The sequence below is a fragment of the Sinocyclocheilus grahami genome, unplaced genomic scaffold (genome assembly GCF_001515645.1).
Source record: "Sinocyclocheilus grahami isolate Dianchi unplaced genomic scaffold, SAMN03320097.WGS_v1.1 scaffold1211.1, whole genome shotgun sequence".
In the NCBI taxonomy this organism is placed as follows: Eukaryota; Metazoa; Chordata; class Actinopteri; order Cypriniformes; family Cyprinidae; genus Sinocyclocheilus; species Sinocyclocheilus grahami.
The window spans coordinates 157,822-171,426 of NW_015506390.1; the positions used below are offsets into that span (position 1 = coordinate 157,822).

Sequence of the window (13,605 nt, forward strand, 5' to 3'; positions counted from 1 at the left end):
AGGAACCTTTGCAACAGAGTTTTAAAATGTACCCCAATTATAAGTTCATTAAAGAAAATTATATACTGAAATATTGTATACATATTAAGCAACTGTTATTTTTGATCCTCAGATTTGATTGGTCAGCAGCAATGGGACATTTCACTGTTCATATCGCCCTACTTGTTTGTGTTTTCGGCAATAGTTCTTTAATAGTTCATATTAGGTTCACTTGCTTTTCCCCAAAATACTTTGTTTCAGCACTTCTAGTATGACATTTGTGTAAAATCATTTATTTTATTTTAAGATTAATCCTAGATTTGTGTGAAATGACTCCAGTTTCAGTTTGTTGGACAATCACAGCAATAAAAACAGCATAAGTGTTGTGAACGTATAGTTTACATACATTAACATTTGGCAAGTGCTAATTGGGCATCGTGTGGGTCTAGCAAACAAACAAAGCAGACATACTTTCCATTTGAGGTTAAGAAGACTGTGAGAACTTCATAAACATGAAGGTATTGGAAAAACACTGCACTCGTTTCACAGTTAAACCTCCACTCTAGACAAAGGTGAGAGTCGTTGGTTGTCAAGTACCAAACCCAGTGGAACATGTTTCTGGTTTTGGTTTAACACTTCAGATGAGTTTAGTTGAAAATAACACTTCACAGTGTTATTTTTTTTACTTAACAAAGTGCAAAGTATGTATTACCAGCTAAACAACTTTCTCGTAGAATATTAAGAATGGCATACTCAAACACACACAAAAACATAAAAAAAATAATATATAAATTATATATATATATATATATATATATAATATTTATTTAAAATGAAGCAACTAGTATGACTATTAATATCATAATGAAGCAACTTCATAATAAAAGTAGATTTTAAATATAAGTTTGATCCGTATTGTCAAGGGTGTTTCTCATAAATGTCAGGTCGGGTCAAGTTGTCGTGTGTTTTAAATATTGTTATTTTATAAGTATATACTATTTATGTATTGTGAAACTAGCTTAATTTAATGTCAATATAATAATATAAGGTATTAAAGATAGTCATATCAATATAAAACTACAAAATAAGTACATTTAAAGTAAAAATATAACATTCTTCGATCTAGAAAACATTTCTGCCATTCACTTGCAAACACATTTTTTTATTTCTGATTCCTATTTTAATACCAAAAATACAGATGTTTTCTCAAAATATATTTTTTTTAATTAAAAAAAAAAAGCCCAGCAGACAAACACTTTGTGCTTACATTTTGTTAAAACACAAAGGCAAAAAAAAAAAACCCTGAGTGCTGAGTTCGAGAAAAGTAGGTTGACTAGCCACAACATTTCACACTAACAGACTTAACCACCTTATGGACACTTAACCGATTATGTTTTTTTTTTTTTAAATAATTAAATAAAAGAAAATAATTCTTTTGAATCTTATAAAAAATTAACCTCTTCTCAGTCCAACAGCACTGAAAACACAACCAACAGGCTTCACAAAAATAAAAAATATTGTGCACACTCTCCATCCCCTCTCATACATATATTATATATCTACAACCACTTACAAACGTCTCTACCAGATATGGCTTAAGACAGCTATTTCAAAGAGAAGCAGGCAGGGGTTTTCAAAGTTTTTGATGCCACTGACTCGCAAATATAATGACTCTGTTACAAGACCCACTAAATACAAAGTCTGGCACATATTTGTATGTATCAAACATTCACACAACAATTATGCCGTGAAAGAAAAGTGTCTGCTTAATATTTTCCAGGTAATATTTTACTCTCAGACATATACATATAAAGAAATACAAAACTGTAACTGTCAATTCAGTAAAATAATTGTGATCTCATGACTTTTAGTAGAAAGCAGATTAAAATAACAATAATATCAGATCTAGTCGAGTTTAAAATAGTTTACATTTTCGTAGTATTTTTTCTTAACTTTCATCAGATTCAGACTCAGTGTTTCAGAGTTGAACATCATAAAAAAAAGTATGAGATCAGTTATACTCATGTGTTCAGGACTTCGGCAGGTTTAGTGCAGCATAGGTGCTGTTGATTTGGCTGGACCGAATATTTCTACGCAGCTTGGAAAAGTCCACCGTGGCATACTGAAAAAGCAATATTAGCATGAACCAAAAAATGAACCAAAATGAAGTGTTATAGAATGCGATTGTACATACCAGCAAAAATACTCAATAATTAACAAGACAGAAATGAATTTTATTTATGATGTTTTCACATATTCTTACATGTAATTGGTCCTGATGCGGTTCCATAACTTGCATCTGCTGTAGATCAGCGTTAAGTTGTTCTGATTGTTCTGCTGACCTTCTGTTTCCAACAACAAAAACCTTTACTAGTCCTAAAAATGGTGTTTCATAAACAATATTTATATGTATATCACATAAATGGAATAATAATAATGAAACAGTCAAAAGCCAAAATGAAGAATATTTACATATTTAATTAACTTCAGTTGGCTATGGAGAAAATCATAAAATATAAATATTTTATAGATAGCTGAAAATATCTCACCGACCACCACAATAACCAGAAGCCCATTCATCAGCCCAAATATGATGATAATAATCTTCCATTGTGTTTGATTCTGCTCGATATACTCAGTCACTGTATGATTGTGACACTCGGTTACAGCAGTCAGTTTAGTCGATTCTGTAATAAAAGTGTCCAAAGTCTGTTACTATAAAAAATGCTATTGTAGTGGCTACAGATTTGTATCACTTAAAATACTCATAATTTGCATTGCAAACACTTAAGGTTAATTAATACTTAAATAAGCAAATACTTAAGGTTTTATGACTGAATCATTATTGCTGTGATTAACATGTTTTTGGCACGTTGTATGTTTGGCAACAATTCTTTTAATTGTAACTGATGCAGTACGTAGCTTTTTACTTCTCAAACAACTGTCGGAAGATGTATGCATATCTGTATTCCTGGATGACACTACCAAGATTTATTGGACCCAAATTGTTAAACAGTGGTTCAGAGAGCATGAGGAATAATTTTCATGTTTGAAAATGAAGTTGTCGAAGCAATGCCACAACAAAAGCACGATGTTATGACAGCTAAAGGCGATCCAATGAAATATTAGAGTGTGTTTTGGACAGGCCGTGTAAAGTCAACTACAGCACATCCCAAAGAATTTCAATAGGATTAAGCTCAGAACTTTGTGGTTGCACTGACATTGTCATCCTGGAATATGTGTACATTATCTGTCATGGTTGTTTAATAAATGAAAAAGCAATGCATCAGTTAGGGTAAAAAAAAATTGTTGCCAATATACAACGTGCCAGAAATACATTAATCAATGCAACAATAAACTAATCCTGAAATCTCAAGAATTTGCTTATTTCAATCCAGACGGCACCTTTTTTTTTTTTTTTGCCAGGCAGTGTAGTGTAATTTGTGAATATCAAATTATTTAAAATTGTAAGAAGTTAGTATAAGCAGTGATCATCACTAAAGGAATAAATAAACTCACCGGTGAAGTATATTCTGGTGCTGTTGCTGAGTTTTGGAGGTGTGCGTGTGTTCATACAGTAATAAACTCCTAATTCATCAGCAGTCACATTATTAATAACCAGACGATGTTTAAACTGCACTGAATATTTCTTTCTGAATGATTTATTAGGGTAAAAAGATGAAGTTGAGAATGACTGTAGAATGACTGTTGGAGGATCTGCTGTTTTCAGTAAAATCCAATAAACCTCATTTTCATCAAGATCACAGTTTATGCTCACATTTGATCCCAAATCAGTTAGTAGATCTGCCACTGCATACTGACAACAGATTAATATATCTATAAAATAAAATAAATCAATAAATAAATAAATAGCATGTACATTTACCTATGTAAAACCCATGTGGTGCATAACAAAACTATTTATAATTTATAATAATTTTACAAAGCATGTAAATATACTGATATCATATATATATATATATATAAATATATCATCATAAACTCACAGAGCTGAAGCTGAATGATCTTCATGATGTTGTCGTGATTAAAATAATTCGGACTGAAATCTGTTTCCTTCCACACAGCAGTTAAGATGATGAATCTACTGCAGCTCTGAAGCAAAGACAGGAAGAAAAAAAACCTTCCCACATCAAGCAGAGGAAGTCAGTCAAATTTGCTCTGACCACAAAACCTAATTCCCCGTCACCATCATTCCTTCAATAAGTTAAGCAATTTTTTTTATATTTGATCATGTTACAGTTTTCCCCAGTTGCTTTGGTAAATTTTTCAGATCACAATTGAAATTCTCAAAACCATTATTCAAATTCTATGCCATCTAGTAATGCACATCATAAAAGCAGTTTCACAATTTGACAAATTACCAATGCTTTGGAACATGCTTGCACTGATTATGTTAAATTGCTGCAAATCCTCAAACAATGTTGCATATACAGTTCTACCTAATGTCGTGTGTCACATTGTATTCTCCTGTCTATCTTGTAATCTCATTATTAGTTCATTTTCCCTATACACCTTTAGGGTGTTTCCTGTCTTAGCCTTTTTAATTTTGTATTCTATTCTTTGTGGTGGAAAAGGGCCATACATTTTCCAGTTTTATCATTTTGATTATAAAAATTCTTAACAACAAATATGAGAAAACACCTGTTCATAGCGATATTGATATGATTGAACAAGCTCTGCAATTCAGCACTCCAGTTAAGTCACAAAACATTTATTTATACAGTATACCACTTTATACAATATTGTTTTAAACCAAGCAGCTTTACAGTATTAAACAGCATCACTTCAATTAGAAATACTTTCTTATTTACTTACTCCTCTTCGTTCCTAGTGGGAATTAAGGCATTAACAATTTGTTTCCACTTGGCTTGATCATTTGCAGCATACTGTTCCTCACCTCATGTCAGACCCATCTTCTTTAGTTCTGCCATCACTGTACATCTCCATGTTTTGGTCACCCTTATTTTCTTCTGCCACAAGATTATTTTCTTCCATCTCAAGGCAGTGTTTGGAATTCGGTCCTGGTCCATTCTGAGGACATGTCCATGCCATCGGATGTGACAGCATTTGATCTCAATGACTACGCTATGACCCCTTGTTCTCTTGTACAGTTCTTCATTGATAATCTTCATAGGCCAGAATATGTGACATATCCTCTTGAGGCATCCATTGTGGATGACGCCTTTAGTAACTCACCAACATTCTGAGCCATACAGCAAGACTGGTTTGACAAAGCTGTTGTACAGAAGTAGTAGTTTTGTTGTGATGCTGTATTGCCTAGATTTCCAGACCGTGTTTTGTCTGAAGCGAAAGCCCCTCTAGTTTTCTGCGTCATTTTTGTCTTTTGTAATTAAAATTAAAACTTCAATTTCAATTATAAAGCAGCTCTCCAGTGTATTTTTACTGAACAGAAAAAAATAAACCTAGAATTTCCACATCAAATGTCAACCTAGGCACACTTGAGTGATGAAGAGCTCCGGTACGAACCCCGTGAAACTACAGTTCGACAAAACAACTCAGATCCGCATAAGGAAGTTAAAATAGCATGGCTACATCAACAAATGCATTTTTATTTGTTTACATTTGTTAACACTATCGTGTATGTTTAGGGTTGGGTTTGGTGTAAGGGATATTTCCAATGCGATAGAGCTTTAGCGACACTCACCGGATATTTGAATTCTGAACAGCCGCAATATGTACCTCAAGCAACATAATAAAAACACAGCAATATGTGCCTGTACCAGCGTATTAAAACATGCCACGGTCATGTATTAAACGTGTGCTCCACTTTCTGGACATTTCACTTTGAAACTGCCGTGAAACGTGCAGTAAGGTACGTAATTACGGTGTTGCAAAAAATTTATATAGAGCCACGTATTTTCATTAGCCTGGGTTGTCAAAAGGTGGCGGCCCAGAGCTACAGTTACCTATTACGTAATTGGCAGATTTTTCATTATTATATTTTAGTAAAGACAATAATGAAAAATCGGATTCTTTATGTCCTGAAAGATGTGAGGTGGGGTCTCCATGAATCACATTTGTAGCTCCAGCACATCCCATAGAAGCTCAATAGGATTGAGATCTGGGAAATTTGGAGGCCAAGGCAACACCTTGAACTCTTTGTCATGTTCCTCAAACCTTTTCTGACAATTTCTGCAGTGTGGCAGGGTGCATTATCCTGTTAAAGAGGCCATATCAGTGATCAGTATTGCCATGAAAGGGCTTTACCTGATCAGCAACAATGTTTATAGGTGCAACGTGTCAATGTAAAATCCACATGATTACCAGAACCCAAGGTTTCCCAGTAGAGCATCGCACTGCCTCTTTTGGCAGTGGATGGGTCTCATGGGCACTCTGTTTGGTCTGTGGCTACAAACTGTGATGCGCTGTGTCCTGACACCTTTCTGGCATGTCCAGCATTACGTTTTTCAATAATTTCTATGAGTTTTGGGCGCCCATGACTCTGACTGTTCTTCTTCCTTGCATCACTTCTGGTAGATACTTACCACTGGCTACCAGGAAAACCCAATCATCTAGCCATCACTATTTTGACTCTTTTTATTTGCCCTTTTTTTCTACTTCCTACACATGAAATTCAAGAACTGACCATTCCCATGCTGTCTAATATCTCCCACCCCTTGACAGGTGCCATATAATCAATGTTATTCACTTCACTTGTCAGTGGCTTTAATGCTGTGGCTGATCTGTGTAATTTCCCCTCCCTCTAGCAACAACATATTTTCTTTTTTTCTGGTGATGTGTTTACTGGTACAAGGGCAGACATCTCACATAAGATCACAGCAAAAGCTCCACCCTGCAATTTTTTCCTCGTTCGAGAATTATATTCACTCGATAATCTCACAAAGAAAAGACTATGGCAACTTTAATTTCATGCTGACTTTAAGGAGATTTTACATTACTGGCATCAGCACTTTGTCGCTGACCATGCATTGATCTCAATGAAGTGATGCAAGGCTGCAGCATTACCTCAGTGATGCCTTGCTCATTTGTTGAGCCTCACAAGATGGAGTTCAAAATTTTAATAATTTCAACACCTAGTGTGTTCCTGAATAAAGCAGCCTTCTTGATTGAAATTGTTGAATTAATGGTCTATGTAGTATGACCACTCATAACGACAGTCCCTTGGCGCCACCTACTGGTGTAGTAATGTAACACACAGCCTGACATGTCACAGCTATTCATCCAATGTCTTTCTTATATTAAATCGCATTGACTGAAATGTGTGTGTGTGTGTGTGTGTGTGTGTGTGTATTCTTGATCGATATATATATATATATATAAATTGTATATTGCATAACTAAGCTCCTGACCCCTCGTTTAAATACATATTGTGCAAAATTATTTTCAAATAGTACTTTCTCACTTCCTCACTGTTAGATCAGTTATCTCTCATTAATGGTAAATACAAATATTAGGATAAACATAAAATATTAGGATTCAAATAAGTTTATATATTATTATAAAAGCATAGCTGTAACATACCATGCATGTCAGCTGACCTGCTCACCCGGTTTTATTGAATATACAACCATTGACTCTTATTGACTCTTCTCCCATCACATTACCAGAGAATATCACATTCTGAGACTCTTACAGCTCTTGTTCAGTCTGTCAGGATACAAAAGAGAGGAACTATGAGGCAGATTACTCTGCATATGATATGAATATGAAAGTATTCCAGATACTTGATATGAAAATAAATAACTTCAACACTGGTAGTTTCATAGAAAAAGTTCAACCTGTATTTATTAATTGATTTCCTTTATAAGAGAGTTTTCAGCTGCATCTGTTGGTGCTGTTTGTAAATAAAATTTGAAAGGCAAATGCATGGAAAACCCAGACGATATCCCTGTGGTTTTCTGTTCTCCATCCCTCCCTTTCAGTTCCTCGATAAACTGAAGTCAAGTTATGACAGTGTATTGAGACACAACAACAGCAAGATTATATAAAACATCATTCAGAGAAATGTTTCCCTTGTGGATCAGGATCCAGAATACAGTGTTACGAAAGGAAGATTCCCTCTCATACTTATGTAAGTTCATAAGATTATTTACTCATTATTTGATTCATTGCTGCTCTTTTCAACAAAATGTGATTAGGTAACACCCAACTCTTCTTTTATAATGTATAATTTAGAGATGTCAGGAATTGTATTACAAATGCCAAAGCTGTTTTCCCAGAAACTCATAGTTTATTCACATTACTAAACTAAATGAAACAAATGTTCAGTTTGGAGATCACAGGAGTCATTGTGTAGGGTAACATTTGAGTATTTTAATAATTATATCATCATATATCATAAAACAAGTGACTAAAAATAATATTGTTCCTAGTTCAATTATCATAATAAACTGGTTTTATTATGGTCAAATTGTGTAACTGTATGTTGTTTGATCCAGTTCATTTTAAATACATAATTATTAGAAGAACTCTGGATAAATTAAGACCGTTTCTTCATAACTACAGATTTCATAATGTGTCTTATTTTTCAGTAAAACATAACATAAAACACCAGTGAATAGATTTGAAACTGAACATGAACATAAAATAAGAACAGAAATAGCAGAATAAACCAGAAAAGAGTCTCTCAGGTTTATAAAGCATATTCTTCCCTTCAGAGAAGTTTTATAGTTAGTTCCTGTTCTTAGTTGTCAAAACATTTACTCCCTCATATTCTTAGAAATGACAATATCCATAAGTTACTGTACCCTTCACTGAAATGACATTTGTCTTATTTTCTTTTTATTTTATTAAAAAAAAAAAAGTAAACATGCCCAAAAGAAAAGAGACTTGAATCTATTATAGCATCTTGTACATTCTTAAGACACTAAAAACTAAAGCTTACTGTAAACGTAGTGATTGTTATTAAGACATGTTGGGTTTGGGAGCAGTATAAGACCTTGAGTAAGGGGAAAGAAGCTTTCATAACACATTCTACAAAAGCTTACAAAAAGACTTATTGTAGAATTATATTAATCTGTAGAATTCAACAGAAAATTGTTCACCCCTGCAAATGTGTTTAGTTTAAGATAATTAATGGCTTCAGTAACCTCATCAACATAAAGAGGTTTCCTCTTTGCATCTTTTTACATTGTAATGACGCTATATACTGTATATTTCACATAGTATAAAACGCATATCATATTTCTATATTATCAAACAAGAAATGCATAAGAGTACAAAGTACATTTATTCTGACAAACACAACATAAAGAAAGGACACTTGTGGTACAGAATTAAGGCAGAAATATACTGACAACAAAAAATGTTTCTGTTTGAGCATTTCACGATCTCATTGTTACACAATAAGAACAAGCAGTGCACAGTGTTTTTCTGTCAACAAGAGTATCACGGCAAAAAACAGTGTAATACTTGTTTTACACTACAAGGGTGAGCGCAGCATGAGATGTGCTTCATTGAAACTGCAGCATAAAATGTGATTTTGCAAGACCTAGGGCTGGGCGATTTTGCAAAAAATGTCAATCTCGATTTTTCCAGAATGCTTGACAGATTCTCGATTGTTTTTTACGATTTTTAACTAGTCAACTTGAAAATGTAACTACAACATGATTCAAGTTACTTTTTCTTTATTAACCCTCTAGTAAAAGAAAATTCTATTCCAAGTGCAGCACACATGAAGTTGTCAACATGATGTAAATGTTAAGCAAATCACTTGTTCAATATCTATGCACAAAAGATGTAAAAACTACTACTACATATTGTACAAACTTCTCTTATACATATTATGTGTTCAGAAATAATATGAGGAAAATTATTTTAGAAAATCTCAAAAGTCAAGGTAATTCAAATTCAGAATGACTGAAGGTATAACACCAGTAGACTTTTATTAACTATAAATGTTCCTTAAAAACAACAGCAGCTTTCAGCCTGTCACCATGATGCAAACATGAAATATCAGACATACAGTAGTAGTTCTTTACATGTTTTTTATTCGATTAGGCTGCTTTTCCATTGCTTTTTCTGTGTAAGCATGGATGTGTTTGACTGTTGCGATCGCCTCTCTTGCAGTGTCTCATGCATGAAACACCATTCTAAAAACACTGCGCTCAAGTTAAAAGAAGTTCCCTTTCATGGGAACTTCGAACTGTGTCCTCTAGGGGTCGCTATGGGGAACGTCTCGTCGTGACCCGTGTCTGAAGCATACATTGAAAAAACACCAATAACACGTTGGCCGGCGACAGCCATGACATCACTACCGGTGCGACTATAGTATAAATAGGCGCCGGGAGAACACATCATTGTGTTCACGACGAGGCATTCCCCATAGCGACTCCTAGAGGACGCAGTGTCTCGTTCCCTACTCAGGGAACCATGGTTACATTGTAACCGGAGACGTTCACTCCCATCTTCTTGCATGTTTTACCTATTCCACTGCCCACGTCACATTTTGTCAAAACAAAAGTGCTGTGTGAATGATGCCTAGCGCTGAATTTATGGTCCTTCACAGAGCGCGTCACACGTGAGCGGTTAATCACGTGCGCTGACATGCGGTTGGATCGTTCTTTTCTCTTTACTGTTATCACCGGCATATTGTCGAAGTGTCTAAATCTAACATTTGGTAATATTTCCATTCAAAATCGCGATTCCTCGATTTCTAAAAAATAAAATCGTGGCAAAACAATAAATTTGAATTAATCGATAAAATCTGGAAAATCGCCCAGCCCTACATGCCACTCACACTTCTGATGTGAACATTTGTTATCATGGGTACCAGAAAACATGCACTGCTGACGCTCGAGGTGCAAGAGGCCTTAAGTTTTTTTTTTCTCCAGAAAGAAACAATGAAAGCTGTACAAATTTGGCTAAAAGTTTCATTTAAGTTGCAATAAAGTCAGAAAATGAGAGAAAGGGAGTCTAATAAAACCTTCAGTTTGCCACTGTTCCTTCTATATGGGAGCTTGAGTTCTTTTTCTCAGCTTAAATATGAAATAGGCTATTATAAGAAAAACGAATACAGATAATAGAGTAAAAACACATATTAGTAATATCTGCCACCAGTCTAATTGTGTTTCTGGTCCATGGTTTTCTTGTTCTGTTGATTCTGGAAAATAAAAAAACAACATTACTGCACTATGAAAAACATTAACAAAACAATTCATACTGTATACCAAAGCATTCAGACAGGAATTCAAGCTGTTTTTAATTTAAAACTTCAAACTTAAATGAACTATTTTTACCCACCTTTGATGATTAGTTGTACAGTCTCCTGTTCATCTGAGGGTGTGATATAGCAGATGAACGTTCCTTCATCAGCTTGAGTGAGATCGATGAGTTTGATGGAGAAGTTTCCTCTCTTATACTCCTCTGGGAAAGTTTGCGCTCTGTTCTTATACTGTGGGTCCTGTAACTCTAAAGAATCTGCACCTTTAATTAAATTATAAATAATCTCACTGTCTTTGTCTCTCCAAAACACATCAATTTCTTGAAGTTTAAGATCATGTTCAGCTGAAGAACCCGGCAGGACAACAGAACCACCAATAACAGCCTCTACTGTGACATCCAGAGACACTGAAATGAGAGAAATTGTAATTGTAAACGCACCATCTGGCATTTATACATGTGACATGAATTTATCATTCAAATTTAGTCCCTGGGGCCCGTTCTTCGTACGTTGCTAACTCGGGTAGCTGGATTTGATTGTTGATGATTTGGCATGATCTTATTTGGTTCTTCGAAGCTCATCCTGGACTTGCTGTCATAGTAACAGGTCCGTAAGCTTAAACCTGCTCGGGATTAGATCACATCTTTTTAAGAGGAATTGATATTTAAAATCTATTCCAGCAACTGCTACTCTATTACAAGTGTACCCTACTAATCCGGGGACAATCATTTAAAAAATAATTTGAAAATAATATTATAATGTTGTGTAATCTATAATACTATAGACACAGCCAGTTTTACTCATTGAAAGATTTATTCATGATATATAATTGTATTATAGTCTTACACGCATGCTGTACAGTTCACCTGAGTTGTGCATTCATTTGAGTGGTGACAGATATTATGGGAGTGGCTTGATGGAGCGCAGGAGATGCAGATAACTTGACCTTGACCCTTAAGAAATTTTAATTAACGCTGTCACATAACAAATCGGCTTCAAAGATAAAATTACATGAATTGCTAATTACAACATTAAACTAAAAATGTAAAGCCTGTACACATACTATTAATCTTGAATTTAAATAATTGGGAGTCATGTAAAAAATATAAAATAAATAAAATAAAACAGTACACATTTCATTTATCTGTTATAACATTTATGTAGTTTTGTTCACTTGGCTGTTTCCTTATAAAGATCCAGAAATTTGTCAAGTTTTTCGTCAGGTGTCTTTTTTAATTATATGATGTCATTACGTTGCTGTCTTGCCGCCAGCCAATCGCTGCATTGCTGATCGTGGTTTCAAGTATCGATACATCTGCCCTTTACGGGGAACATGAGAACGCGCAGTCATTTTAGACAACTTAATCCAGATATTTTAATCAAATCCGCAAATTCATTTGAAGAACCAAATTAGCAAGAGATCAGTTATCACTATTAGAAGATCTGGCATCTTTCAAATCATCTCAGATGTATTAAGCAGATGCTTACCTTTGTTTATCAGCACTGCAAACAAACAGATGAAACAGCATCTGCAGAAACACACACACACACACAAAATGTTTTTACTTCCTTAATCTTAGCCAGTACAGCTTGACATTGGCAACAGGCTTGTTTGAGATGCGCAGAACTGATCACCAGTGATAATGCTGGTTAGAAAGTTAGCTCTCTGACTAGCTGTGATGTCAATACTAGGGATGTAACCAGGGTTTGAAATTAACAACCGCCAACCAGCCAAATGCGGGTAAAAATCAGCTGTGGCGGGTAACGCTGTCAAATCACTAGCCAATTTGGCAGGTTACTTTTTGTAAGTTATGTTCACTCATTAATTTCTTGGGGAAATTCGTGCAAGCCAAATCTGTGCAGGTTTAGCGCAAATACTGAACTCATTACATTATCGAGAATATGGCAAACACCAAACAAAACACACCTACAGACCTGCACGCATCCGCATAAGCAACTACATTAACTTAGTGCACGTAGGCATTTAGAGTGTGTTCTTTCAGTGCATGATTCAGTCTATTAATATGCATTAAGAATGATCACATAATTCAAGATAAGGGGGCAGAAAATGTATATAGTTATATCATTTCATATAGTTAATCAATATCAAACGAAGAGTGCCGTTTTAAATAAAAAATCAGCATGGTTACAAATGTGATTTGTGAATTGATTTTATACAACTTCAATAAACAATAAGTTAATATCAAGAGACTTACGTTTTAGACACCATGCCTGCTTTTGCTCTATTTCGCCAACAAAAATAAATCCTAACACAGCCACAGCACTGTTCAGCGTGTCTGAGCAACATGACGGTGTTTTGTTCCTGAATGAGTCAAACGTTTAAATGATTCGGATCAGCCGCAATGACTCACTTATTAACAGTGACTTACTGCCACCTACTAAACTTAATTGTTTTAATTTGACATCTAATGTATCTTTTCATTTTTAAAATTATTTCAAAT

General features: G+C 34.6%; 1 protein-coding gene and 1 long non-coding RNA gene across 2 annotated transcripts; both read right to left on the reverse strand.

Moving 5' to 3' along the window:
* Window positions 1–2,008: 2,008 nt before the first annotated feature.
* Window positions 2,009–4,011, reverse strand: LOC107568072 (uncharacterized). The gene is made up of 5 exons (XM_016253915.1): window positions 3,987–4,011; window positions 3,499–3,816; window positions 2,529–2,666; window positions 2,243–2,355; window positions 2,009–2,101 (listed from the first exon to the last, which is right to left on the reverse strand). The coding sequence occupies exons 1-5, from the start codon at window positions 4,009–4,011 to the stop codon at window positions 2,009–2,011; spliced, it is 687 nt and encodes a 228-aa protein (XP_016109401.1).
* Window positions 4,012–10,824: 6,813 nt separating this feature from the next.
* Window positions 10,825–12,727, reverse strand: LOC107568075 (uncharacterized). Its single transcript, XR_001606707.1, has 3 exons — window positions 12,632–12,727; window positions 11,224–11,550; window positions 10,825–11,083 (listed from the first exon to the last, which is right to left on the reverse strand). It is a non-coding gene; the product is annotated as an uncharacterized lncRNA (long non-coding RNA).
* Window positions 12,728–13,605: the final 878 nt, after the last annotated feature.